This window comes from Hypomesus transpacificus, chromosome 11 (assembly GCF_021917145.1).
Source record: "Hypomesus transpacificus isolate Combined female chromosome 11, fHypTra1, whole genome shotgun sequence".
In the NCBI taxonomy this organism is placed as follows: domain Eukaryota; kingdom Metazoa; phylum Chordata; class Actinopteri; order Osmeriformes; family Osmeridae; genus Hypomesus; species Hypomesus transpacificus.
Window position 1 is genome coordinate 14,662,179 of NC_061070.1, and position 27,631 is coordinate 14,689,809.

At 46.9% G+C, this 27,631-nt stretch overlaps 2 protein-coding genes across 2 annotated transcripts in view; both read left to right on the forward strand.

Annotated features, from left to right (window-relative positions):
- Nucleotides 1–156: 156 nt before the first annotated feature.
- urb2 (URB2 ribosome biogenesis homolog) lies at nt 157–8,908 on the forward strand. Its single transcript, XM_047029890.1, has 10 exons — nt 157–227; nt 582–724; nt 892–1,068; nt 1,264–4,693; nt 4,809–4,969; nt 5,188–5,298; nt 5,961–6,203; nt 6,504–6,600; nt 6,782–6,921; nt 8,501–8,908. Exons 2-10 carry the CDS (start codon nt 599–601, stop codon nt 8,696–8,698), a joined length of 4,683 nt encoding a protein of 1,560 aa, XP_046885846.1. The 5' UTR covers nt 157–227; nt 582–598; the 3' UTR covers nt 8,699–8,908.
- A 4,377-nt stretch (nt 8,909–13,285) lies between these two features.
- galnt2 (UDP-N-acetyl-alpha-D-galactosamine:polypeptide N-acetylgalactosaminyltransferase 2) overlaps nt 13,286–27,631 on the forward strand; it is a 33,569-nt gene continuing 19,223 nt past the window's right edge. Inside the window, exon 1 of the mRNA XM_047028726.1 lies at nt 13,286–13,528. Coding sequence (XP_046884682.1) covers nt 13,433–13,528 — 96 coding nt within the window. The 5' untranslated portion in view covers nt 13,286–13,432. The remainder of the gene's footprint in view (nt 13,529–27,631) is intronic.

Sequence of the window (27,631 nt, forward strand, 5' to 3'; positions counted from 1 at the left end):
CCAGGACACCAAAAGTGGGGATAAGGGCGCAAGTATGAATGCTCATTGAGCCATACAGAGTTGATCTGTCTGATTTGATAGGAAGTCTACACGTTTTGGACATGCAATCATAGCTATAATTCAGCACTCGATTATGTTTGTCTGGCACAAGGAGCGGATAGGGTGGAGTTCAGAGTTCACGCGTGTCTGTCAACCACAACAGATCGACACGTGTAGACAGGAAAACTGTAAGTATTTAGCATAGGAAATGCATAAAAACACTTAAATTAACTGCCATAAAAGCATTGGCCTACGCTTTATTAGTCAAGGCTTTAGTTATAGCACATGGCACTGTTTTTAGATCATATAGCAACATGATAGTGACTAAGCTAGCTCAAACTAGCCTAGCTTTAGCATGCACCTAGAAGTGTGCAGTATGTTCATCACTTATTTTAAATTTAAGATTAGTATACTCACATTAATTTGCTAATTTCGCTCAATCATTCGTCAGCCTATTTGAATAAAAGTTACCTAATGCCTGCATAATTGACTAGCCGACTTATCTATGTTACTTATTGACCAAGTCAACTCCCTCTTTATAGCTGGTCAGGTTCCAGCTATGACTGCCATATATTCGGGTGTATACTCAAAACTTAAGAACCCCCGCACTCCCTGGGAGGACAAACTGAAGCTTGCCCGCTTTGCATGGATCTCGAATCAATGTGTATTGCCTAACAAGGAACAGGTCAGTTGCTGTTGTTTTCTATCAAACGTTCAAATAAAGAATTCTCCTTATTCTGTTAAGACGCTCAATAGTTCGTTTGAGTTAACGTTTAGCCGTTGCTCGGCTATAAAGAAAGAGTTCGTTGAGTACTATTCGTCTAGGATGGTTCTGTGTCAACATTGTTGCAGGTGCTGTTTGATTGGACGAGTCATGCGCTGACATGCTACTATAACAAGAAGGCAGAGTTGCCACTGGAAGTAGTGGAGGGCCTGTGGACCTACCTGGACAACATTCTACACAGCAAGAGGCTACAACATGTCATAAGCCAAGGGAAAACTGTCAGCATTCGTCAGCCATTGGCACAAGTAAGTGGCTGTTTTATTATTTACTTGATTATATACTCAGCTCTTAGAACTTCAATGCTATTGAAGTTTGCTATTAACATATATTCATTTTTTAGCAGACACTTTTTTCCAAAGCGACTTCCAAGAGAGAGAGCTTTACAAAAAGTGCCTATTCAATATTTCTTGACTGAACCCTATCTTTCCATCTTTTGCCAGGTTATTATTGACCGTATCCAGGAGTTTACCTCTGGTGTGTCTACAGGGCTTTCCCCTGTGGCTGTGTCCACTGTGCTGAGCTGCTGCCAGAGCATTCTATCCTCCACGGTCCTTGCTGCCACCTTCACCACCAAGTATGAGTTGTTGGTGGACCTGCTGGCCAAGCACTGTTTCCTGGCCTCTTCCAGGCTCCACCAACCAGCAGCAGAGCCCCCGATGGCCCAGGATCAACCAGTGACAGATTCCACAGTCCCCCAGCCTCAGCCAATCGCAGAGCAACTGTCTCCTCAGATGTTTGAAGTCCTTCTCCAGGTGTTAAGCAGCTACCTGGTGGTCCAGAAGCAGCAGGGCAATCCCACCCGTATCTTCTCCCACGTGTCATCCCATCTTCTGCAGCCTCTCCTCCTCCTCCGCCACTTGTTGACCTCGCGAGCCTGGACTCCCCAGGATGACCTCCGATTGCGGCAACAGCTGAGCAGGGACATCCGGATCAAGATAGACGCCATCTTGCAATCTGCCCTCTTCCCACCTGAACATCTTCCAGCCTATCAGGAAGAGCTAACCCCAGCCAAAGAAGGTACTAGGAAAGTCGGTAAAAAAGGACCAGCAGGCAAGGGCGTTCTCTCACCGGTCAGCTCCATCCTCACCAAGCTGTGTGCCGAGGGCTATTGTGATCCGGACCTCCACTACATTGTCAAATCTAGCTCCCTTCCCCAGCTCTTCAGGTTCTCTCTGGATGCCTATTGCAAAGGTGGAAATGAGAAGATGCTCTGCTTCCTCGTGCTGACCCGTCTGGTCACAGGACTAGATTTTGACCTCTCAGACCAGCTGACTGTCACTGAGGTGTTCCAGCCTGACAACTGGAGTCTGGCCATGCTGGCATTGGAGAGTCTACTCAACCTGTGTCAGTCTGGAGACATCTACAATGTCGCCTCAGACAGGATCCAACATGGAGAAGCCCAGTTTACCTTCTACAGGAAGGTGGTTGAGCTGTTGTTAAACCAGCCCCAACCCGGGATTGCAGCCTGGTATCGCTGCCTCAAGGCTACACTAAATCTCAACCACCTTATCCTAGAACCAGACTTGGATGAGCTGCTATCCATTGCCTGGGTGGACTCCGAATCCCTTGATTCCAGAGTTAGGAAGGCCCGAGAGTCCCTGGTGTCCGCCGTCTTCCAGATCTATACCAAGCTTCGCCAGCTACCCCGGCTGTTCCAAGAGCTGCTGAATGTCCTGTGCCGCCCTGCAGTCGACCACCTCCGGCTTCCTCTCCTATCCAGAGCCACACATCAAGCCCTTGCTGCCTGTCTGCTGGACACTCCTGTGAGCCAGAGCTTGGAGGTTTGCAGCCTGATCCTGGAGAGCATTCAGACCTTCATCATCCCAGACTTGGAGGAAAATGAAGACATGGCGCTGAAACTCTTCTCTCTTAGCGGGTTGCTGTTCTCTGTCTTGTTCAGTGTGAAGACGTTAGACAGCAGCAGTCCTATGCTGGCGGTCAGACAGACCCAGTCTGTGATGGAGGAGATGCTACAGGTTGTGAATGCCATTTTAGAACAAGTCCCAGAGCACACAGCAAGGGAGCTGTGGGTTGAGAAAACCCAGGAGGCAGGCCTTCTCCTCAGGTACACCTGGATGGAGGCGAACACTCTCTTCCAGATTCACTGTAGTAGGTACACATCTTCGGGTTCAGAACTAGACCCAGACCTCTCCGGCCCATTAGACTCTATATCGAGTCTTCTTTCAGAAGTGATAGTGACAAACAGTGGCAGGTTCTCCCTGTCAGACCAGAATCACACCCCTATGAGCCGTATCCTACTGAAACTGCTCACTATCCAGCATATGAAGAAAGTCCTCTTATCGAACGAGCTCCTGGTCCAGTCCAGCACTTCTGAGCTCCTCTGCAAAGCCACCCAGTCCATCGTGGGGAAAGAGGACCATCAGCTGCCAGAGTCTAACAAGCCACTCTGGGATGGCCAGATCACCAGTGTAGATGCCAGCAGCTACCCTGTTGCAAACTGCTACTTGGTGACCTCTAACCTGCCTCTCCTCGCTCCTTACATCTCTGAGGGTGACGTGAGTCATTTGGCCTGTGTTCTTCTCAGCTCTCTGCTTGACACGCAAGCAGGCGACACAGCAGAGAAGCACATCTCAATCCCTTTCATCTCCAGACAGCTGCTAGAGAGCCCCCTATTGGTGGAGACACCTACACTCTGTTCCGCCCTCGTCAGGTCACTCACACAAAGAATCGTTAAAGTCCTCGGAGCGTCCGACACCGCATCTGTCTGTCCACCACTGAAGACCTTCTGTGAAGTATCTGGTGCAGTTACTGGAAACACAGAAAGTTTATCTGTCACTCAAGTGAAACGAGATGCCATGGATGAATGCTGTGCTCCTCAGAAGAGACTTGAGGCTGTCGCCCAGGATCTACTGTGTCCCAGTAAGGACGATGCTTCTGTGTCTCTGTCTGAAACCCTCACAGCAGAACTTCTCACTATACTTCAGATTGTTCGAACTCTAAACCCAGATGGGATGTCCTCTGAAGACTTCTCAGAGCTGTTCCTGTTGCTCTTCCTCAAAGTGAAGCAAGTGCAGCCTTGCTGTGATGTCAACCCTACTTCCATAGTACAGTTGCTGGGAGAGCTGCTCAGTCTAATGGGAACTCTGTTGGCGGGAAAGAACTCCCATTGTGTTCTGAAGATCATCCACGGCAGCAGCCTACTAGAAGCAACCATGACGGCTATGTTCTCCCATAGCAACCAAGGACTGTTTCTGACCCTGGACAGCTCTGATTGGCTGGCCTTCCTCAGGTCCCTGCAAGACTTCATACAGTCTCTGATCCATCTGATCATCCATAGGAAGAGCAGCGTCCGTCTCAACCTGGAGAAGTTCACCACCTTTATGTTGGAAAGTGAGGTGGCAGTGAGGTCAGCAACAGTCATTCCTGCTCAGTCTGATAATAAGGGCCTGTTTTCTTCTCACCTGCTGCTGGCCTGCTTGACCTCAATGGGCCAGGCAATGACCTCTGCAATGGGGAAGAGCAAACCACTGGACGAGACGTTAGGCCAGCTACTGGAGAGGATCAACGCGGTGCTGGGTTCCGCCGTCCAAATAAGCTTGCAGGCCCAAACAGGCAGTCTGTTGCGCCAGGCCTTCTTTGTGGACGTGGTGACTGGAATGGTCCGCAGCCAGCTGGCCACCAGCCCACAGGAGGGCAATAGAGAGGTCAGCCTCAGTCACATGCCCATGTACAGCAGCTTCTGCCAGCAGATCCTCCGAGAGCTTTGTCCTGCCCCTCGCCCAATGGACTTCCTGGTGTCATCGCTCCAGTTCCTGGGGCAGTATTACTGTGCGATGGAGAGGTGGAAAGCAGCCAAACTGGATGAGCTATTTGTTCAGGTTCTTCAGAAAGTCGTCAAACTCCTGGGAGGTACGTGGCCCTCTTAAAAGCCATTTCCATTTCGAAAGATTTTGTGGGATTATTGTACTAGATGATTACGAACAATCGTGTTACTGTTTTGCTGATCATATCGGTGCTGCCTCAGCCTCGTGGCTGTCTGTTTGTGAGGTGGCAGAGTTGGATGAGCCAGTGGAGGAGCTACTACACCACCTGCTGGCCAGGAGCACACCAGAACGCTTCCATCTGCTCCTGCTGCTGCTCAAAGATGGACTGGACACAGCCCATATCCGTGCAGGTGCACACAGGGTAAGAACGGATCCATTATAGATGACAACTCGGAAGTGTGTAAATGAGCTCATTTATCACTTTTTATGTTTGAAACTATAATATTATAATGTTCATATTATTTTAACTGCTCCTACCACAGTTGTCATATCAAAACAGTTTGCCAAGGCGTAAAAGATGATACTTCAAAGGTAGAATCCGTCGACGGATGATTGACTTTGTGTGTGTGTGTGTTCCAGGAGGTGCTGTCAGCAGTCATCCTCACGAGGCTCCTGAGTGGCTGCCAGCTCCCTGAGGCCTGCTGTAGGGCTCTGTGGCTCCTAACCCCACAGCTCATCTCCACCCTGGTGGTAAGCTGTCAGACAGTCGGGAACCCGGTCTCTCAGGGTTTCCTATATCCTGTGCACCTGTGGAACCTTCCCGAAGAATGCAGTGTGGCACTGATTTCAACACACCCTCTGACACAATATTTTGAAATGATCACTATATTGCTTTCACCTGTTAAATTACCTACTCCAATCTCATCTGTAGCATAGGGGTTCATATGGGAGGGGGCGTTAGCCCATGTCACATCTACGTAAGACTAATAACGTTTTATTTTCTGTGTCCTGTTTTATATGTTGATTGACGCTTGCTCTTTCATGCCTGTATAAGGACATAATCTCCAGGCAGCAGCAAGGTTTTGGCAGAGGCAAGGTCTGCGCTGGATAGATGCATGTGTTTCCTATCTACCAGGCAGGCCCACTGGGCCTAGCAGCCGCAGCAGGGCTGTTAGACTGGCCCAGCCCAGTCTCTTTGCTGCCTCTCCCTGCTCCTCTGTTTTTCTCTGGATGGGTGGGACCCAGGGGACGAGGGTGTCAGCTAGCAAGGGAATGATTTAGTTTTATAAATGTTTACTGCTGCCTTTGCTCTCCTCTTTAATGCCATCTCTTCGGCTCTCATTTTTATCCTCTGCCACTCCCCCGCCAAATCTGTCTACTTACACTCCACAATCCTCTCTTCCCTTTTCCAGTTCATAGTTCAGGAGTCCAGAAAAGATGTGGCATTGACTTCTGACCTCACTGTGCCAGTATTGACCACCCTAACCGCCTTGCTACGTCGGGGAGAGGGGTCCCTCTCCAACCCCCATCATGTGACCATAGTACTGGGTGCCATCGAATTTGTCCCCCTGAACCAGCTGCCCCTGCCAGTGTACCATGATGTCTTCCATGCCATCCATGAGACACTGTTCGCTATCATTCAGTGCCACCCTCAGGTAATACACACGGCATCTAGTAGAGCTTACATCAGTACCAGCTGTGTTCACAGTCAGATGACAGAATATTCTCAGTCAACACCCTTTGAAACTTCAAATGTACTAAAGATCCCATAGAGGGAGATGTTTTACCTTTAACTTGGTGCTGTTAAATGTGATGGAGGGAGGGACGGATGGAGAGAGATGGATAAAGAAACCAAAGGGCAAACAGAGTTTTAAATAACCCCACCCCTCTGGAGCAGTTCTCTCATGTCCAAATATGGTGATAATGTTTCTCCCTCTTTGACTGTGTGTGTCAAGGTGATGCTGAAGGCAGCTCCCATCTTCCTTAATGCATTCTATCGTCTGGTGGCATCCATTATAAAAGAAGGCAGACAGAAGGGAGAGTCAGACCGAGGTGGGACGGACAAACACTAACACTGAGCATTGATACCATGCTAGTATATAGTACACATAGTACACATATAGTCTACATGCACTGGCAACCATGGTTTAAATATTAGCTCCATACATACACACATGCACATGACTGAGTCTATGCTCCAGTCTTCACCCCCTCTCCTCCTCCTTCTCCCCAGGTGGCGGGGGGGATGGGGAGGAGCTGTTGCGGTGTGCCAGGCTGGTGGAGAGGATGTACTCTCACGTCGCTACCACTGCAGAGGGCTTCACCCTCCTGTCCTCCTTCATTGTAGCTCAGTATGTCACCGAGCTGCAGAAGGTAAGAACTTCATAGCTTGTGTTTGTATATGAGAGAGAGGGGGGGGGAGAGAGAGAGAGAGAAAGAGAGGGAGAGAGAAAGCAAGTTTGACAGGAACAGCCTAGGAACATCTGTGTCCACCCCTAGTTAAGTGCATCTTCTCTAATCTTCACCATTAATGGTAAAACTAACAATTCCCTTATATATCCATCCTCTCTTCCTAGCTCTCCTGCATCTGTCCTCAATAAACACATGTGTAAATGAAATTCAGGGATTGTGCGGTGATCGTTTGATTCCGTGGTGTTTGTTTGTGCCGAGCCCCAACCAGTGAGGGACTGCATGTCAAGCTGCTGAGGCAAAGTCCTGCTGCCTTTTGGGATTGTGGGATTTGGAGGAGGGAGTGAAGAGCGTCCCTTTTTCATTTCCTCAGTAATCCCAGGCCCTCAGCTGGGCCAGCTCTTCCTGGTCTGACAGAGATGTTTGATTTGGTTTGGCCACTGTGGCTCCTGTCAAAGACAGAAATTAGTGAGTGACATGGAAAAGAAGGGGACATCAAGAGAAAAGTGCTAGATTCAAACCAGAATAGTCAGTGAATGCAATAGTTAATCAGTTAGTAATATTGTTAAGCTGTTCTTACCCTCCGGTACTGCTGTTCTTCAGTGGTGCTCTCATGATCTCCATTTCCGGTTTTACCGAGAGAGGCCTGGTCTTGCAGGTCCAGCTGTAAATCTGCCAATCTGACGTCTTTTTAGATGATGCCATGCTCCAGTCAGCTTATTCCATAGAGCCCCCTGAATGGATGACTTAGGAGCTTTTAGTAGAAATGCAGGATTGACTGAAAATTTGACTAGGACCTTTTACTCTAGTAGACCAATATTCGATGTTGGCATTGGGCCTTTGACAGATGAATAATTGCTGAGTTTAAAGAAGTGAACTAGTCCTCCATTTGCTCCAGACTACAGGTAGGTCAAGGCCAAGGTGACAGATCACCTCAGTGTGTGATTTGGCAACTCTCTGCTGTTCAGGAGAGCTGGATGCTGGGTGCTGCTGTTGAGGCTCTCCATTCTCTAGTTGCCTGGCAGGACATTCTGTTCTCCTCTCGCTCCCAGACAGACTGGGATGGGTTGGGCTGTGTTTTATTACTGAAAGTAGTCCCTTTCATGCCTTCTCACAGATCTACATTGTGTAGGGGCAGGTGAAGTTTCAGTAATAAAAATCAGACCTGAACGCAACACCTCTCCAATCACACCTTTTTGAACGAAAAAATTAGAAAGTGGCAAAATATATATAAAGAATTCCTGCTTTAACTAGGCAGAAGGAGAGAAAGTGAAAGGTCTAAATACACCATCTGACGCTCTGCACATGATTAAGATTCTCCGCTCAAAATGTAATACCCTCTCTACTGTCTTAGAACAGGCTGTTAGATAGAGGTGTTAGGGTCTTGTTACAGATTAGCAGGCACTTTTGAAACCGAAGGGTAAATCTGTCGAAAAGAGATGGTTGGACTGGTTAGACTGGGTCCTCTCCTAGCGTGTAGATCTATTCAGTGGGGTAAAAAGTAAAAATATTATTTCTGTCTTTTTTGTGTGTGTTTGTTCAGGTGACCCTGAGGCCTGACATAAAGAGCCATCTGACGGAGGGTGTGTATCGAATCCTGGATATGTGTGTGGAGAGGGACGTCAAGTTCCTGTCATCCTCCTTGCAGATGGGTGTCCGAGAGGTGTTCAATGAGCTCTACAGCAGCTACACACACTACCACAAGACCCAGAGGCAGGGGGAGGAGAAGTACACTGTCTGAGCTGTGTCCTCTCTCCACACTGTCTGAACTGTGTCCTCTCTCCACACTGTCTGAACTCACTATACCCACCCACCACCTAACTCAGTTCCTTGACCTAAATCTGGTTTTCAATCGAGAACCACAGTTTGTGTGAACTGAATATTTTATATTGTGTAAAATATATAAGTAATAATTTGATATAAACTGATTTATAATAAAACTTGGTTTGTATGTTTTTGCATATATTGCATTTTATGTAGATCTTATGCAGAATCAGAACAGAATAAGGCTTTCCGCTTCCAGCAAATATGTGAGCATCACATCGCAGTTGTTAGAATGTTCACCAAATATTTGGTGGTCTGGAGCAGCATACCACACAATGTACAGGAATGTCTCATTAGCAAAGCTTTACATTAGCTCTGTATTAAAAGGGCCAGTTTGCATATTTAGTCATTGCCGAACACTAGAAGACAGGACCAGATGTTTCATAATTGATGTGAGAGGACTAGAAAAAACTGACATTAGAAAAATGTTTGTGTTCATTTATGATAATTGGAGTGCGAATGCCCTGCTATCACCACTCCATTATGTGACACTCCTGGCCATGCATTATAATGTTAGAATTTCAATTTTCTTGCGATGTACACTATAACCAAGCACGCTCATGTCCTTTTAATTTAATTGGTTGACTGTTAGTTAAATATGTGCACTATGTTGTTCCGGTAATTTATTTTATGCTCCCAAACTAGATATTTGAACCCTTTGAAGTGTGTATGACACCTTGGTGGTGCAATGACTTCAGTTTTCTGCCTCAAGCTGCCTCAAACTCCCATAAGAGGTTCAGCAGGCATTTCATAGTATTACCCTTATCATCTTAAATATAGCTGTTAATTGACCTTAATAAAGCTCCATCGATTTTCTCTTGGAGTCTGTAATGAAGTGGTGTGCCATTTTCTGCAACTGTTTCAAAATATGACATCTGAAGTACCAGCTCACCTGACTTGGGCTTCCTCTCCCCTTCAGCCATTTCTTTGATTTAACAGCTAAACCAGTTATCTCAGTAAGTGATTCTGCAAGGTCTGGACAGTGTCTCATTCTTTCAGCCTCTCTCTTCTTTCTACCTCTGTGTTGGCGTCTGCCGTTCTGCTGGCTCTGATTCCAACCCTGTCCTCCTTGACCCAGCCTCTGCCTCATAACACAAGGCATTAAAACAATTACCGTCTGCAGGGCCCTTTGGGTGTCAAGCTGGGACTTACACCTCAGAGGGAATGTGTGTGTATGTGTGTGTTTATTGCCCCTGGGTACCGCTCTATGATCAGTTTACACTGATCAAATCGAAGCACTCAACACTGAGACAACAGGGCAGACCAACTCCTCACCCCTCACATGAGACAGAGAAGGTTAACACTCCATGTGCTACACATGTCTCCCCCATAAACCAGATGGAGGATGGTTAGTTGGGAGTCTTCTAGACATCCTGTGTTTTCTGGCAAGGCCCTAGAAGAGTGTAGAGGAGGGAGAAGGGAGAGACAGGAGATCGAGGAAAGGAGAGATACTCTACTATTAGTGGGTAAGCTGGGGAGGGCTTGTCTGGGTGGAGTTGGGAAATGAAGGAGGAACGGGGAGAGGGGAAGAAGATGGAGGTGGGAGAGACAAGGAAATGAAAGAAGAGTTGTTGGGTAGATTGAATATGTTTAAGTTTGTTATTTGCTCATTTCTCTTTGACTATAATAACCATGAAGCTGCCTTGGAGACACACATACTAAGGTATTTTGGATCTCAAGTTTGGACAGAAGTGAATTAGCACTAGACAAGGGGAAAGGCTGGGGGTTCCGACATGGATGACATGAAATATTTATTTAGCAGCTCCCCACACTGTACAGTACGCTACTAGTGTAAATACAGTCAAACACAAGCCTGCCTGAAGAGTCCACGCTATCCTCAGAGCAGGGAATGAATGAGCTCAGTGTGTGTGTGTGTGTTTGTGTGCTGAGGTACAGTGTATTGGTGTAGTACATACTGTAGTAAAAACTTACAGACAGCATAAAGAGTGTATTATTTGTGTATAATGTGTTTTCAGTTTATGAACATGCCACACGTGAAACTGAAAAAGATCAGGAAACTGTTGAAAACCTTCACAGTATAATGGAAACCTGTTCTCAATGTCGTTCACTCACTTAAGATTCAGTTCACATCCCTTCACATAAAAGAACTGTTTTTAAAAGAATCCATCATTCCATCACAACTAAAGCCTGTGTTTACAATCACTGTTAACCTTTAACTCCCGTCCAAAACACTTATATGTCTTTCTTATTATGAGAGCAGACCAGACTGGATTACTTTGAGACTCTGGTTAACTCACAGGCTCACATTAAGGCGGTTCTGTTTTTGTTTCTTCAAAATACAACACCAATATCACTCAGTTTTTATAGCTTAAACTGTAACCTTCCAACTCTGAAAAACGGCTGCTGCTCTAGTTGGAGGTAGGAGAGCCGGTTCATGAAACTATCACACAGTAGTTCAACCCTCCCAGCATTAGCTATTCTGCTCCACCCCTTGATGTAGTCCTGCTGCACCAATCCCCTGTTGTCCAGAGTACACCTATTCTGGACAGGACCCCTCCTGATTTGGTTTGACTGAAGTCTTTGGGGAGTCAGATGGCTGAGCGGTTAGGGAATCGGGCTATTGATCAGAAGGTTGCCGGTTCGATTCCGGGCCGTACTTTTTCAGTTGTGTTCTTGGGCAGGGCACTTCACCCTACTTGTCTCAGGGGAATGTCCCTGTACTTACTGTAAGTCGCTCCGGACAAGAGTGTCTGCTAAATGACTAAATGTAATGTAAGTCTGGTGCATCTCAAAGAGCTGGTAAGTTTCCCTGATAGATGTTCTGCCCTCCAGCAGTCCTTGACACTACCTGACCAACTGGCTAAGCCTTCTTATACTGCCAGGGGAGCCTGCGTGTTCTGTCAGAGGAGATACCTTTCAGCCTCCTGTCAGGGGTAATTACAGCTCTACCACCCCCACCCCTGCCTTGCCCTACCACACCCTCACAAACCTCAGGGTTCTTATACCTTTAATATCCCACGCAACCCACTTTCTAACCATAGCTCTCAACAGCCCTCCTCCCCCCGCCCTAATCTGCCTCCTGTATTTTACCTGTCTTCCTTTCTGTCATCCTTTTATGGGATTTCTCTGTTTCATCACTTCAATGACCACAAAGGCAGGGAGCTGACCTGTCTGGGACTTCGGGACTTTCCAAGATAAACTCAAAACTTCTATCTCTAATGATGACTATAGTCAAGAACTGGGGTCAAAGGTAGAAGGCAAATAAGGAGCATTTCCTAGCACAAGTGTTGGTATTAATTAAATCTGTTTTGATGTGGGCTTAGCTGCACCCAGTTTGGTGCTGTGATTCTGTTGCCGTGTTTGAGGACTGTGGCTAATAGATTCATTAAAGCTGTTTGGAGGCTAAGCTAAATAGTGTGAGATCAATCAGAGACCACGGTAAACCTCCCTTTATTCTTATCAACAATAGAACACAGGAAATGGAGCTGTCTCCACAGAACATACAGAAGTTATTAAAGATCCTCTGATGTTGGGAAAATAGGAGACAGAAATGCATTTCCCTTGGGACTGCATTTGTGTGTTACTCACATTGGAGGGGGAAGAACTGTTAAGGGATAGTATTTTTTATGTAGTTTAGTTGTGCACGTCGTGATGGGTATTTGATTACATTTTTTAAGTATAAAATGGTGTATGGAAAAACCTTTGACCACAGTTTGACAATTATTTGTGATGATTTAAATAATATTGTCCTCGGGATGAAAGGGACATATCATAGTCATTAATCACATGTGATTCACAACTTCCTCAGAAACACAATATAAAGAGTATGTCCATATGTGAGTCGTTCACCTTGCATATTGCTGTCTGTCAGGAGTCAGGTCACTTAGCTTAGAGAGATACTACCCAATACCTTCATTATGCTCTAATTACATCGAATAGGTTTTGCAATATTTTACAGTACAGCACGCCAAATCCATAGTGTGTTCTGGTAGGTTACATATCAAAATGCTGTCACATTCCAGGGTATACATTTAAATTGTTGGCAGAGCTCAGTCTTGGAGGTAACGTGGATTTACCTACAGCTTAGATCTATCCAGTCATGTCATGTCAGATCACAGATTAACGACACCATACAGGAAAGGATATATAGGCTATAAATAGGCTATATAATGTATTGCTTTCATTTATCAGATTACATTTGCATTTAATCTTAACAATGCAATGTTTTCCAGACATAATCTATATGAGACTGAAAAATAATATTTACTTTGTTCTGGGCTAGCATTTAGTTCAACTGTCGTCACTTTGCCCCCTAGCGTCGACACATTTAACAATAAATTATTTTACTTTAATTGCATCAACGTAGCACGAGCTCCAAATAACTACATCAACAATAAATCGCTTCAAAATCGCAACAATGTTTCTTCTGTCAGCGGTGGGCAGGAGCGGGAGCCCTCAGTCCCAACCCCCACCACACTACCCTCCTCCGTCGGTGCCTCTGCGGAGTGTGATTGGATTACAGACGGCTACCCTTTCCCCTCTAACCCGGTGATGTTGGCTGTTTCCTGCTCTTTCAGCCCGACTGCCGAAGCCTCTGTTTGCAGCTCGGCAAGACGCTCAACTTGGATCTAGTACGCTTTAATCAAAGCTATAGAAAATCAGTTGATAAATCCACAACCAACAGACAGCAATGCGAAGGAAATCAAGGATATTACTGTGCTTTGCGGTCCTCTGGGTGCTTGGCATAGCGTATTATTTCTATTCGGGAACAACATTAAATCGAAAGGTAAGGCTCTCCTCGACTGTTTGCTGTAACAGAGAATTTATTGAGGCTGGTGAACGAGAATACTGTGGAATGTCCAAGACAAAGCGAGCCATTGGCGTAGAAATTTCCTTTCAACAAGGGAGCAGATGGAAAAATAATGATGGTTGCTTGACAACATTTTGATGTATAGCTAAATGATGATTTAGTAGAAATTTGATTTGAAATGCAACCAATCCATTCGGAGGGACGCGACTGCCTGTGCTGAGCTGGTATAGCGGTACCCGGTTCGGTACATTCAACCTCATTGTAGTGCCAACATGAAGGCAAATCTCTTTATCATCCGAAGCACACAAATGTTTATTTTTGAATCACATCATGGGTATTGGTCTTGGCATATATCTCGATGTTAGTTCAACTTGTGTATGAAGACAGTGGCTGCATGCTGTCTGCGCTCGACGTCTTCATTTTTACAAGCCGTTTAGAATGGGAAGGAAGTAGTCAGAACCCCATATACTGTGAGTGGCGTTTATATTCCCACCTCTGTGGCCAGATGTATCGTTTCTGATTTGACAATGGCCATGCATCGTTCATTCAACTATATGGGCGCATATGACAGAGGAGGGCTTGATTTCATAACAGGACATTCATCTGTGCTCCTTAAAAAACGAGTATCAAGGTCAAGTACATATATGTTGTTGGAAACCTTCAAGCCTATAGTGTAGTTCTGCCCAGGTTTTTGTCTGTCTCTGTTTGCGTTCCTCTTGACAGTTTTCAGGCTGTAACAACAGCATGTGTCCCCTGCCTGTCAATGGGCCGATAGGTGATGTTGGAGCAAAGAGAAAAGGACCTGGGGAGACCCTGATTTAATGAGGCTATAATCTGTATTAAAGAAAGTTACCAAAGGCTGTTTGGTTATCCATTCTCCTGGTGTGGGCAGACCTGGAAGATCTCTGCTAAATCTCTGCCTTCACACACCCCCTGTGAGTGTGTGTGTGTGTGTGTGTGTGTGTGTGTGTGTGGTGGTGTATCTGTCTCCCCTTCTCTCTCTGAGCCCACACAGCTGATACCGCTGCAGAGATTTCACACCAAGCTGACATGATAGCTTACCTCTGGAGGAATGAGAACTGTGTCGCTCATGTTCCCTCTGGGGGAAGACCAAGGTAATGCCAAGCAGGGACACGGGTTTAGCTCCACACACAGTGACAGGCAGGTTGTGATATCAACTTTATGACAAGGTCAGACATTTTATTACATGATGTAGAGGCAATATTCCTTAGTTATATTCATTAGGCTGTGATATACAACTGACTTAAGATTTGTGTTGGATAGTCGGTCTTTTTTAGTCACCTTGGTCGTAACCTAAAAATGGGTAGCGACATGACAGAAGAGTGCAGTCCAGTTCCCTTTTGGTTTGTCTCTGTTTGTCTTGCTGCCTCCACAGTCACAACCATGACTTCCTGTAGTTGTGTTAACACCAGGGATTGACTACTGGTGACCCTCACCCAAGGCCCCGGGCCAGGCAGTAGCTTCGACCCCAGAGTCCTACATAAACAATAGTAATCTATGGCTCTAGCCCACCCTCAATGTCACATCACCATCACATGTCCTGCTGAGTGAAACAGTCCAACGACATGCTGGGCCCTGTCTGCCAGATTCTTACATTTTGGCCGGCCTTGGTTGTCTGTTACGTAATGTGGACCAGGCAGATGTTATGGCTTCTGTCTCTGGGAGAGCCAGAGAGAGGAGTGTGTGTGTGTGTGTGTGTGTGTCAGAGAGAAGAGATGAAAGTAGTGTGGGTCAGAGATATGCAAACTTAGGTGGTGAAACAGAAAAGTAGAAAGGCAGAGACTGTGACTGAGGGAAGAACAGGACAGACAGTACAGTACTGAGAGGAGTACTTCCACAGTAGCACCACTTTTCAATCTTTTCACATCGATGTGCAATATTCACTTCATCCCTCATCCCTGTACTTTGCAGGTTGTGTCCACAAAGGTCCACTTTTCCTGTGTCACATTTATCTGAGAAACATAAACCTTTTCTCTGACAGTATGTCAAATTACAGGAAGTGACTCTGTAAATCATCGGGTTGTACAGTTGTCCATTAGTTGGAGTATAAATAAAAGGTTGTCTTTAAATGATTTGGGATGAGTCCAGATCCATAAAAGAGGATGGGTGGTGTACTTTCATGAGTTCATAAGTTTGTGGACAGTGGGAGTATAACACAGAGACAATGTTGCCACGAGTTTGCGAGAACTTGCACGTTTGCCTTCACGTCTTGCCGTCTCTATGATGTCTGTCTGTCAGTCTGTCTGTGTGATGTGTGTATAAGTGCTGCTGTGAGAGAACTGACCAGGAAGATGGCCAGAGTGTCAGCTTTTCCCACTGGCCATAACAATCCTGATGTGATCGCTCTGCAACACAATTATTGGCAGGCAGATTGCTGTGCTTGGGCGGGGTGGTCAGCTCCGCGGCCCAGCTGATAGCTGTAATAGGGTCCCACTGTGCTCGCCTCCCTTTCTAAATCCAACCTCATTTGAGTCGAAACAAATGCATCCTTTTGTGAGTGCGAATTCATTATTGAGGTAATAAAATGTTTTTAGGTTAATAACTGGGTGGCGATCCAAAGTGGGTGGTTGTATCCTTTGTGTGTTTGGAAGATCAAGAGAGTGTGTGTAAGAGAGAGAGAGGGAAAGACCGTTGTCTACATCTCGTAAGCAGAGGTCAGAGGAAAGCCTACCGTCTTGTCGGAGCTCTTTAGTCTTCTGCCTGCACTTAGCTGTGTCCTCCATCAACAGAAGGCAAACGCTACCAGGTGACACTCAGATGCTGCTCAGCAGGCCTGAAAACAAATTCAGTCTTACCTCAGTAATGTCCGTTAAAGGCCAGAGGATGGATCTGTGTGGAATGTGCCTGGACATGTGGGGCACCGAGTGAGGGATTGAGCCCTCAGGGCTGATTAACTCTTAAAAGTAGCAGCCTTGTTCTGGTTCTTTGAGTGTCCCAGCAGTGTTGCATCCCTCAGGCTGGTGAGCATGTGGTTGGGATTCTAGAGCTGTCAGGAGATGTTACTTTCTATCTGTTTCTTCTTTCTCTCACCGTCACTATCTTCGAACATCCTCTCATCTCTCTCCGCTCTCCTCCTCTCCTCTGGCATATTCCTTTGATGTGGCACAATTCCATTCTTGCTTATTTGTTCATTCGAGCAGAACAAGAAACAGTGTGTTGGGATATGAGCCCCATGTGGAATTCCTCAACCTAGATGATAACTTTCTTTGTTGTGTTTGTTGCTGTGAAAGCGTGAGTAGGTTAGATTGTTCGTACCTTAGTATGGAGTTTACAAGCGGAACATTGTAGTTGATGACAGTTGTGATGACAATATTGTCCAGTGACCTTTGCGTCCTATGAGATTTACATGGGTTTTTATTGAGTTCCCATAAACAGGCTCTAAACAGGCTGAGAGTTCCAAGGAGATGGAAACGAGAGTTGCTTAGAATAGCTTCTCTCTCTGCTTCACTCTTTTCTTTATTCTTTGTTTCGTTCTGTCTCTCTCTTCCTCCTTCTCTCTGTCTTTGTCTCTGTCCTGCTCTCTCTCTCTTCCTCCTTATTCCTGTCTTTGTCTCTCTCCTGCTCTCTCTCTCTCTCTCTCTCTCTCTCTCTCTCTCTCTCTCTCTCTCTCTCTCTCTCTCTCTCTCTCTCTCTCTCTCTCCTCTCTCTGTCTTTGTCTGTCTCTCTCACTCACTCACTCACTCACTCACTCACTCACTCACTCACTAACACACACACACATTTGGTAACTGACTGTAGGAAGTATGTGGCCAACTGTGATTGGTCCAACCTTGTAGTACTGCCGTAGTAAACTAAACACCCTCCTTTCTTTAGGATGATGCTGGTTAAGCACATAGTATTACATACAAGAAGACAAATGTACTCTCTCAGCAAATAGACTGTCAGTAACACCTGGTGTGTGCGGTGTGTTTGAAGTGTATCTAGAGACTGAAAGGGAGGCTGTTGGGCTGGGGTTTGGGGACTGAGGGCCTGAGACCGGGGCTTGGGCTGGAGCTTGGTGTATGGAGCTGTCTGGGGACAAAGAGGCTGGAAGACAAGGATCACCCGCTTCTGGTTTCATACATATGCATGACTACCTCCCGGCTAGGGTAGAGGGAGAATTGGAGACAGCAGCTCTGTCGTTAGACACAAAGACACTCCATTGTGTAATATTCTATTGGAAATCAACACTATTACTCTTTGCCACACTAGCACAGCGACAGGCACAGTCCCTGTCACAGGCCCTATGTTCCCTGTCAGCCAGGCACTTGGGAAGCCAAGCCATTGGTAGAATGGACTAGCATGCCACGTACCATACAACACTTACCGTATGACTCCTACTATATCTAACTGTGGAAGGTTGTTTATCCAACACACCTTAGATGCCGACTCCAACCAACCTGTTCCTTATTAAGACCAGGGGAAAGTGGAAAGATCATTAAAAAACCTTGGCTTTCTGGCTATACTCACAATGATATTACACACCAGGCTCTGGTGGATGCACCACTACAGGGGGGGGGGGGGGAGGACAGGAAGACCCAGAAAGAGCAATAGTGGGTGTGTCTCAGTGTGGGTGGTGTCTGTCTCATTCCAGCACCCCCCCCCCCCACCACCACACACACAGACACACACACGCACAGTCAAACAGGACAATAAACATGTTCCGTCAGAGGTCAGGAGGCTCATGCCTATACATACATGTTTTCCTGGTGCCAAAGAATACAACGCTAGTCTGAAGCATAGCGAAGCCCTTTAAGGAGCTGTTCCCAATCCTGTTGTCATCATGAGTGACCAAGCCAGGGAGGGGAGAGGAGCAGGGCTGAATAAGACCAGATAAAGGTGGTGTACCACACCACACAATTTGCAAATGGCAGATAAGAACCACATAAAGGGCTGTTACTAAAACAAATATACCACAGTTGCCCTTTGTGACCGCGAGTGTGCCTCTGTGAGAGAATGTGGACAGTGTCAATACGCCTGTCAGCCATGTCATGTCATTCTGCCTTTAGACAGGCTGACATGACAAGCCAGCCAATGGCTAAGTTATTTAGCTGATAACAAAGATCTGATGACACCACATTCAAACAGTCCAAAGACCAAGGATCTTAGGCAAACTTCTTTAAAACTGATGAAATTTTGCAATAACAAACCCTCTGTTCCTATCATATTGTTCTTCTAGGAAGTGAAGTAGCTGACAGTGCAGTTTTTCTGTGAATCACCTGATTCTTTGATTGATGATGGGAAGGATCAAAATGAGGAATGAATTTACAACTGGCTGGTGGCTTTACAGCCCTTTCACTAGCTGTGATGCTGTAATCCCTTCTTCAAAGTGCTGGAGGATCTGTGTGTGTGTGTGTGTGTTGTGGCCATCTTTATATCCATTTCTAGGACACAGAGAGCAGCCCACCTGGAGCTTTAAATCGAATACATCAGAGCTGCCTGACAAAAGCACAACACAAGATTCAATATTTCACGAACAGACATTCTGACCCTCTTCTTGTTCCTCCTCCTGACGCCAATAGGTATCGGCCAGCCTAACTGTGACATTTAGAGTTCCATTGTCCTAGTCCTCTTAGATCCATCACCTCAGGATAGATGCTTTAGACACACTCTCTCTATCTTCTCTTTCCCTCCCCTCTGTCTCTCTCTCTCTCTCTCACAGACACACCGCTATGACAGCCCTTTGAGGTGTGTTGTGGTTCCACATACCTGAGGTAAGAATGTTGCTTTCCCCCCAGGGATACTCTGTCAGGGACACTTCACCAAGTCTTGCAAGGCTTGACGTTGCTTTGGTGAGTGCGATTGTTTGTGTGAGATGGCCGTAAATGGCTCTGAACCAGACAAGAAAGGCCTTTTCCCCCAGCAACATAGCTCCTCGTGGGAAACATGAGACAGGGGTTAGAAGTAGTTAAGCTTCTTTATAAGATTATTGCATTGTGCAATAGTGTACCACATGACAGTCAAAAGCTGATTGGAAGAGTTTTGATTGTTGTTTTTTTTTTTTCTGGGGGGGGGGGGGGGGGGGGGGGGGGGGGATCTTCTTTCTCCCTGAAATGAAACAGACAGGATTTGTTGGTCCCAATCTCAGCCTGGGCTCTCGTCAAGCTCCATGAGGTCTCTTCCTCTTGACCCAAATCTCTCTTTTTCTTTCCCTTTCTCTCACTCCCCTTTTCCGTTCTCCATCTCAGTTTGATTGAGACAAGTGAATCTCCGACACAACTCTGAGATGCAGTGTGTATATGTGCTCCTGCTCTGCCTGGCTCTTTCAGAATACGCATTAGCATAACGGCTCTGATCTGCATCTGATGTCATCGATCAGCTTCTGGATGACTGAGAAGCAGCCGCGTGGGGAACTTCTCTCTGGCCCTCCTGATGTGAATTGTTGATTTATGTGTTATGGATGAAACCTCTGTTTCATCCACCTCTGTTCTAATTTTGAAAACACTTTTTTTGTAGATTGGTGCTTGTCGTTCCACAACAACAGAACTTAATGACCGTTATCAGATTGCTTCTATTTTCTGCAGTGAGACAGCCATTATGGTGGACAGCAGTTTTAAATGCATATGTTGTCCAGCAGAGCAAGAGTATTACCGCGCTCTGTAATGGATTGATAGGTGAAGCTAGACAACCGACTGTCAGTGATGACCGCCATCAAATTATCTTTTTTTTTTTTTGTGTCACCCTCTCCCCCCCCCCCCCTCCCACGTTCTGTCTCCCTCCATCCAAGATGGCTTCTTGCTCCATTATAAATAGGGTGTGTGAGGATGCCAATGTAATCATTGCTGCTGCAGGCGGACAGAATGGTAAAGTCATTACACTCAGCAGGGTCTGTTGACATGGAGGTCAGACCAACCTCAAACTGTCCATTATAACACACATACACACACACACAGTCACCCACACTCACATAGGCCCGCGCACACGGCACACACACACGCACATATTTACTTGTGAAACGCAATACGCACTTTGTTTCTTTTCCACTGTGTCAGCCGTATTTTGAGCTCCAAATGAGATGAGGGAAAATGTCATGACAATTCCTTCTTTTATTCTGAGCTGTGGTAGAATATACCAGTAGAAACACAGAACTTGTCATGAATCGCTTACTTACTAATAACTGACTAGCTTCTTATGTTAACTTAGTTCTATACTGAGCTGTCAACCTCCACACCCCCACCTCAACAATGACCCCTGGCGATGTGACTGTTTCCCCCTTCCCTGCAGCCCTTGACCTTAGCATATTTCCTGTGTGGATGTGGGTCCTGTGTGTTGCATGATCAGTCAGCTGTTGGTTCGGTCTGGTCTGGCCCAGGGACTTAGGATCTTCTACTGGGTAACCTGATCAGTTAAGAGAGAAGCTGGAGACTTGGATTCTGGAGACGCTCCCTCCCTCCCCTGTTCCCCAACCCCCATGTGTCTTCATCACATATTCAGATTATTTTTTCAACCTTCAGAAACGTTTTCCCCCAAAACGTTTTTGCAAATGCAAAAACTCAAGAATTTACATTTTGGAACAGGTCAAGTTCAGTTTGGGATGGTTAATTTTGCACTTCGGGACAGTACTGGGACAGTGAGGAAAAAGTTTAGTTAGTTGCAAGCCTTGACCCCCCCCCCCCCCCACACACACACACACACACACACACACACACACACACACACATGCACACACACTCCTGTCACTGTGCCATTGGGCTGCTGCCTTAACACTTTCTCAACTGCTCTCTGGACCGGTCTCTCTCCCCAAGCTGGCTGCAGTTAGCTTTACACAACAACACAAGGCTTTGTGTGACATTGATAATGATACCTTAATTGGGATGTCAGCCTGATGATGCATGCTTATATTCCCAATGGTTTTCCACTTTACACACACACACACACACACACACACACACACACACACACACGACACACACAGTCATACAGAATTTATGACTCTTGCTAAAATGTCTGGCCCAATTGGATGTTAACTCGTGTGCTCTGGCTCCTGACTCATCGGGTGCTGGAGGCTGGGTGAACTGAGTGGCCGTCAGGGTTGGTGGAATTTCTGGTGTGCCTGGAAGAGTGCACTCCAGCCCTTGTTTAAATCAGCATGATATACGAGACCAGCGGCTAAGAGGCTGAGAGCTGACTCCCCAGAGCAGCTCAGACGTTAATACTGTGAGAGAATCTCTGAGAGAGAGAGAGAGAGAGAGAGAGAGAGAGAGAGAGAGAGAGAGAGAGAGAGAGAGAGAGGAGAGAGAGAGAGAGAGAGAGAGAGAGAGGAGGAGAGAGAGGGAGAGAGGGAGAGGGAGAGGGGAGAGGGAGAGGGAGAGGGAGAGGGAGAGGGATGCAGAATGCAAGCAAATGAAAGACTGTGTGAGTATTTGTGTATGTTTGGGAAGTGTGTGTATTAAGTTTGTGTGTGTGTGGCTTCCTTTGGCTCTGACTGTGCAGTTATCTGCTGCAGAATTAAAATGGCTTCATCAGCATTTAACCCTGCCCCTTTCTCTGCCAACCTTCACAGAAGACCCACTTTATAATGATATCTATCATTTTAATACCGCTGGGGCAGAGAGCTCAACCACTGATGGATGCCACCTCAAATTACATTGGCTGTCATTGAAGCAGCGGGTTGAGTGTGTGTGTGTATGAAAGTGTTTGTGTGTAAATGGGTTTTGTGTGTTTCTGTGAGCTTGTGGTCCTAGTTTTGGAATTAAATCAAAGTGCCTGTTAGGTGTCAAGAAGCCCATTTGTTGATATGTGATGTGTGGTGCAGAGTGGTGCCTGGATGAGTATCTATTATGCACCTGGCCCTGTGGAGATGGTCCTGTCTTTCAGGCTAAATGTCGCTCCAGGATTTCCTCTTGATCTAATGGTTGGTGCTCATGCCTGGAGGAGAAGGAGACCTGGGCTTGTGCGTCTGAGTTCCATCAGCATGTAGACAGTCCCCAGACTTGGGTTGTCCTGCATTGTGTGATATGCTGAGCCTTAACTGCAAACACTGCCGTGCCAAACCTCCCTGTTCTGGATTTGACTAGAGCCAGGAGGGTCAGGAGGAGGAGGAGGAGGAGGAGAGAGAGAAAGAGAGAGGGAGGAGGGATGGAGGAGGAGAGAGAGAAAGAGAGAGGGAGGAGGGATGGAGGAGGAGAGAGAGAAAGAGAGAGGGAGGAGGGATGGAGGAGGATGAATAAAGAGTTCAGTTCTCCTGCAAGGTCCTTTGGGCCTTCTACCTAAAAAAAAAAATTCTATCATGCGTTGCTGAATAATTGGCAACCGTTTCAAATGTATTTCTGAACACATCTGTGGGTGTTTTTGTTGTTGCCACAATTTTTTTGAGTCCACATTGTTGGCACAAGAAAAGTTTTGGCCTAAATCTCTGTATGAGATACCTATTGATAAATATAAAAATAATGTATCCAACAATTTGAACACATCTGTCATTCCAGACTGCCTATTTCAACTATGTGTTAAAAGTTAAAAATAAATTCAGTATGATTTATGGATTACATCAAAGTGCTGGTTGACTGTAATTTGTTATAACATTGTTTCTTGTAGTAGGTGGCATCTACAGAGTCATCACAGTGTTAGCCTCCTAACGTAGCTCCATTATCTGATGGTTCCTTAGACTAAACTGGTTCTGGTCTACGCTGTGTTCATGGTCTATGCTGGTTCTACGTTGTACGGTTTCACGGTTTCACGGTCTATGTTGGTTCTATGGTCCTTTGGAGTCCTCAGTAGTTCCTGGTAATCAGTCAATCATGCCAAGCTGGACATCATGAAAGCCCCTACAAGGTCACCACGGCAACATGGAAAGTGGCCCCACAGGAAGTGCTCCTCAGCTGACGGAATGTTGGCTCATGCCAGCAAACCCCAGAAACTCACAGACTGTTACTGTGCTGTACCCCTCCAATTCCTTGTATGGGAAAAACAACATATTCTCAGTTCTCTAATCATTTCCATAGCGTGTGGTCAGAGTGGCTCTGCCTCCCAGGGTGTGATCAAGTGTTATTGTTCTTTATCTTCTGAGTGAATACCACTGTGGGAGCTGCTTTCCTTTAGAAAGGGTTACATGGGGAAACGCACAGCTGTTAGGTCCAGTTCCTTTCAGTCTAGTCCACTTCAGTTCTGAGCTTCCCAGACAGGCTGTGTTCCCTTGATGGGTGACCAGAGGCAGTTGTGTTACCATAACAAGATCAAGAAACAACCGCCCCTAGAAAGACTTCCCTATATGTTTCATTGTGTAATCATAACTTCACTTATGTTATAATGAAGTGTAACTACAGAGCAGTTCATGTGCAACTACAATGTTGTTACTACAACTTTTGCTATAAAAACACATGGTATTAAATCTAACCTTGAGAGAGTCTTACCGAATGTGTCATTTGAACACCATCTTCCCTAAGCTAGTGAAATGCAGACCTCTGCACCCACCTCCACGGTCATCCCCTTCTCTCCTCTCTACCTCTTCACCCCCTCTTCCCTCTCTACTCCTGTGACCTACTTTTCCTTGTGATGACATGTGAATGATTCAGCTTCTCTCTCATTTTCACTCTCCCTCTCTCTCCTTGTCACGGGGAGCAGAGCGAGTGGACCCAAATGCAGAATGCAGGCAAACAGGATCAAACTGAATCCAATTTACTATTTACTTCCTTAAAAAATAAGGTGCACGGTTACAAAAGCAGGCTGAAACACGTTGGAACAGACGTTTTCACACAGTCCACGACCAGAAAGACTTCAGACAAAGACAATCAGACAAAGACTGACAAGGTGAACAAATATCCACACACAGGAAGGGTAAGGACCGTGGACTACAGCTTTGTGATTAAGACACTGGTGTTTAAGAAACTAGGAACCAGGGGGGAGAGAGGCCAGACAAGCCCACACCACAGACACACCCAGAGAATGACAAGGAAACACCAGGCAGGCTGGGAACACAATGGGGTAGCCTTTCTCACCTCTGGCCCTGAGGGACCCACTGCCCTGCATGTTGGAGATGTGTCCCTCTGCCAACAGAGGGATTCAAATGAACGGGTCGTTATCTGGCCTCTGCACAGCTTGAGGACAGCCCATCGTTTGGCTTGATGTCAAGCGCTGTGTGTACATACTGTACCGGCATGCATGCTCTTATATGTTAGTGGGTGCGTGTGTGTCTGCCTGTCCGTCTGTCTTGTGTTAGCGGGCGCTTAACTCCCTTCAGACCAACCGTCATTAGTGCTGCTAGGGTTTCCTCTGTGGAGCGGTAATTTTCAGATGGCCTGATTGTCTCAGAGAGAGGGACAGAAACGCAGAGAGAAAGAGGGGAGGGAGGGGGAGGGAGGGAGAGAGGGAGAGAGAGAACATCCTCACGATTCTCCTGTTTCTGTCTGCTGCTTCTCCATCTAGTCCACATCCCACTGGTGGCTTGTTACCTCTGTTTCCACACCTCTACCTCTCTTGACCTCGTCCCCTCCACCCTAGTCACCCTTCTCTCCCCCTCACAGGCAGACCGACAGAAAGACAGGCAGGTTGCCTGGTCACCGATCTGCCCTTTGAACAGGAGCTCTCACCTGTCTGGTGTTCAGAGCCCAGAAACCTGGAGAGATGCAACAATAGCGGTAACACAAGCCCCAAACTCCAGCCTCTTGTAAACAGCTCTGCCTTTCTCCTCACTTTTGTGTGGTGAAGGATTCATGAAATATGGGTGGTAATTCAGGACGCTTGTGCTCTGAGATGCCCTTTCTTCATGGAGGTGGCCAGTCACCCAGGACTCTCTTTATCTACTGTTCCTCCATGTCTTTCTGAGTGCAAGAGGCTTTGAAGGAATAGGACTGTCTTTTTGGTGATGTCCAGCGGATGCGATGCCCCTACTCCAAATCCCTATTATATTTCCACGAAGCACAAGTGTAAAAAGCGCGTGTGACCTTTTTTTCTAGCCAGTGCTGAGGCAGTGGCTGCCGTATGTCCCGCCTCGTTAGCGCTGCTCCTCTCCTCTCTCCCCGGGCCGTACGCTCTGCCAGGCCGCAGATGGGGGTCCGGGCCAGGGGCCAGCGCTCACAATTGCTCCATTGAGCTTCCTCCTCCTCCGCCTTCCTCCCCTCCCCGCCTGCCCCAGGGCTCTCACTCCGTTGTGACTTCTGACACTTTTCTATGCTGGGTCTTGAGTTTCAGCTGAGTGCTCCCCCCCTCAACCCCCCTCCCTCCCCCCCACCAGAGGGTTTCTTGTACGGTCTCCACTAGCCTCTGTTGGCGTCTTCTGGTTTCTACTGTCCGAGGATGCAGTGTAGAAGCAAACAGGCATGAGGAACTGATGGACTGATGGACACTGGTGAGCTGAGGATGGCCGGCTGGGTCTGGATAGGGTCAATGTGTCCCGTGTGCGTGTGTGTGTGTTTGTGTCTGTGTGTGCGTTTGTGCTGCAATGTCAGTCATCTCTCACCAGGGAGTGTGTGTCAGTAGATTTGAACAGCATCTAGTCGTGTGCTTTTCTAGATGACCGTGAGAGCCAGATGGCTTGAAGGGAGCATTGTGACCATTGTTGGAGCTGCTCGTTCCGCTTCCAGTCCTGCTGGGAGCGAGGCCCGCTGCCCGGCCCGCTGCCTGGCTGCCATCTCACTGAGGGACTGGGAGGTTTGTATTTTCAGGTGCAGGTGTCTGAGTAACTGTCTCCTGTCTGTTATGGCGACATGCCTGACAATGTGATTAGTATCTGACTCTCTAGATACACATACACAAACACACACACACACTGTAAAGCATCCTGCACAACCTAGTACCCTACCCTTCCTCTCCTCTCTATGAAGCTGTCAAGTCAAGTTTTCTGTCTTTGATTCTAGTGTTTGTGTTCCTAGTAAGTGGCTGAGCCTGACTGAAAACATGGTTAACAGTTCCTGTAGGTAAACACAGCCCAGTCAGAGCTGGATCAATAGACGAAAAACATTCTCTGACCTCCCGCCCACACATTTATTCTATGTCCCCCCCCCTCTTCCCTTGTAAAGCAGAGAGAGATAAGGCAGTAAGTTCCCTTCTCAGTTCCATAGAAGCAGACCCAGTTACAGGGCCCTATGGAGCTGTTATCAAGGGAAATTACCTTGTCCGGCCAGAGGGATGCCTGTCTGCCTCTGTGGAGAGGGGGTTTGGGTGTGGAGGAAAAGGAAATCATGTTGTTCCTTTTAAGCTGTTGTCACCAAAGCGTAAACAAATCTCTGAGGGGTAAGGCACACGGACACACACAAACACTAACAGTTTCTCTGGTGTGAAATGCGTGGGGTTTCCACGTTGAGAATGCCAGGCTTTACCGAGGGTTGTTCTCGCGAGGGAACCGCAGCCACCGCGTGGAACCGCAGGCACAGCGGGGGGAACCTGGCGAAACATCCACCGCCAGCCGGGGTCTCGCTCGGCGACGCTCCACGCATGTCTGAGCAGCCGCCGCCGGTTGCCATGGGGACGGGGTTGCTCAGCGGGTCTGTGTGAGAGCTCATGCATGGGTGCTTCATGGAGAGGTAGACTTTCACCACCGGCTGCTGTGTCGTTTCACTCGTTCGTTGGATCATTCACGCGCTCCCTCAACAGTCAGTTCAGCCAGATCCCGATCAGTGAAGCACATGACAGCAGTGATCAGATGACCTCGGTGTCAACAGCGATAACCGGATCCTGCAGTGTTATCAAGCAGCTCAGTATGGAAGTCCCTCCTGACACCATTTTGCCGGTGTTATTGGAGCCGGCTGACAGGTCATTTTGCGCTGCGGTTTCTGACAAGGCTTCACGCTCCATCGAGCTCACTGGCAAACCCCGAGACTGGGAGGTGGAGACCAAATTGGGAACTGATCGTCTCCATTACTGCTTTAATGAGTGTTTTGTTGTTAGATTGTACAGCGGGGTTATTCATGTTTTTCATGATGGAAGGCTTTGCTTTATAATTAGCGTGTTGTTATTATAACTCTCTTCATGTGCTTGAAGGCAAGACACACACCCAACCTAATGAGCTCTTTGTCCCTCATACTGTTGTCTCTAGTGTGTGCTAATAAGTCACAACTGTAATGTTTAGACTTAATTTCTTGGATGTCTCCTTGAATTGGATTCATCGCCTGGGGATCCTCTCTCTGAGGAAGACATGGGCTCAGA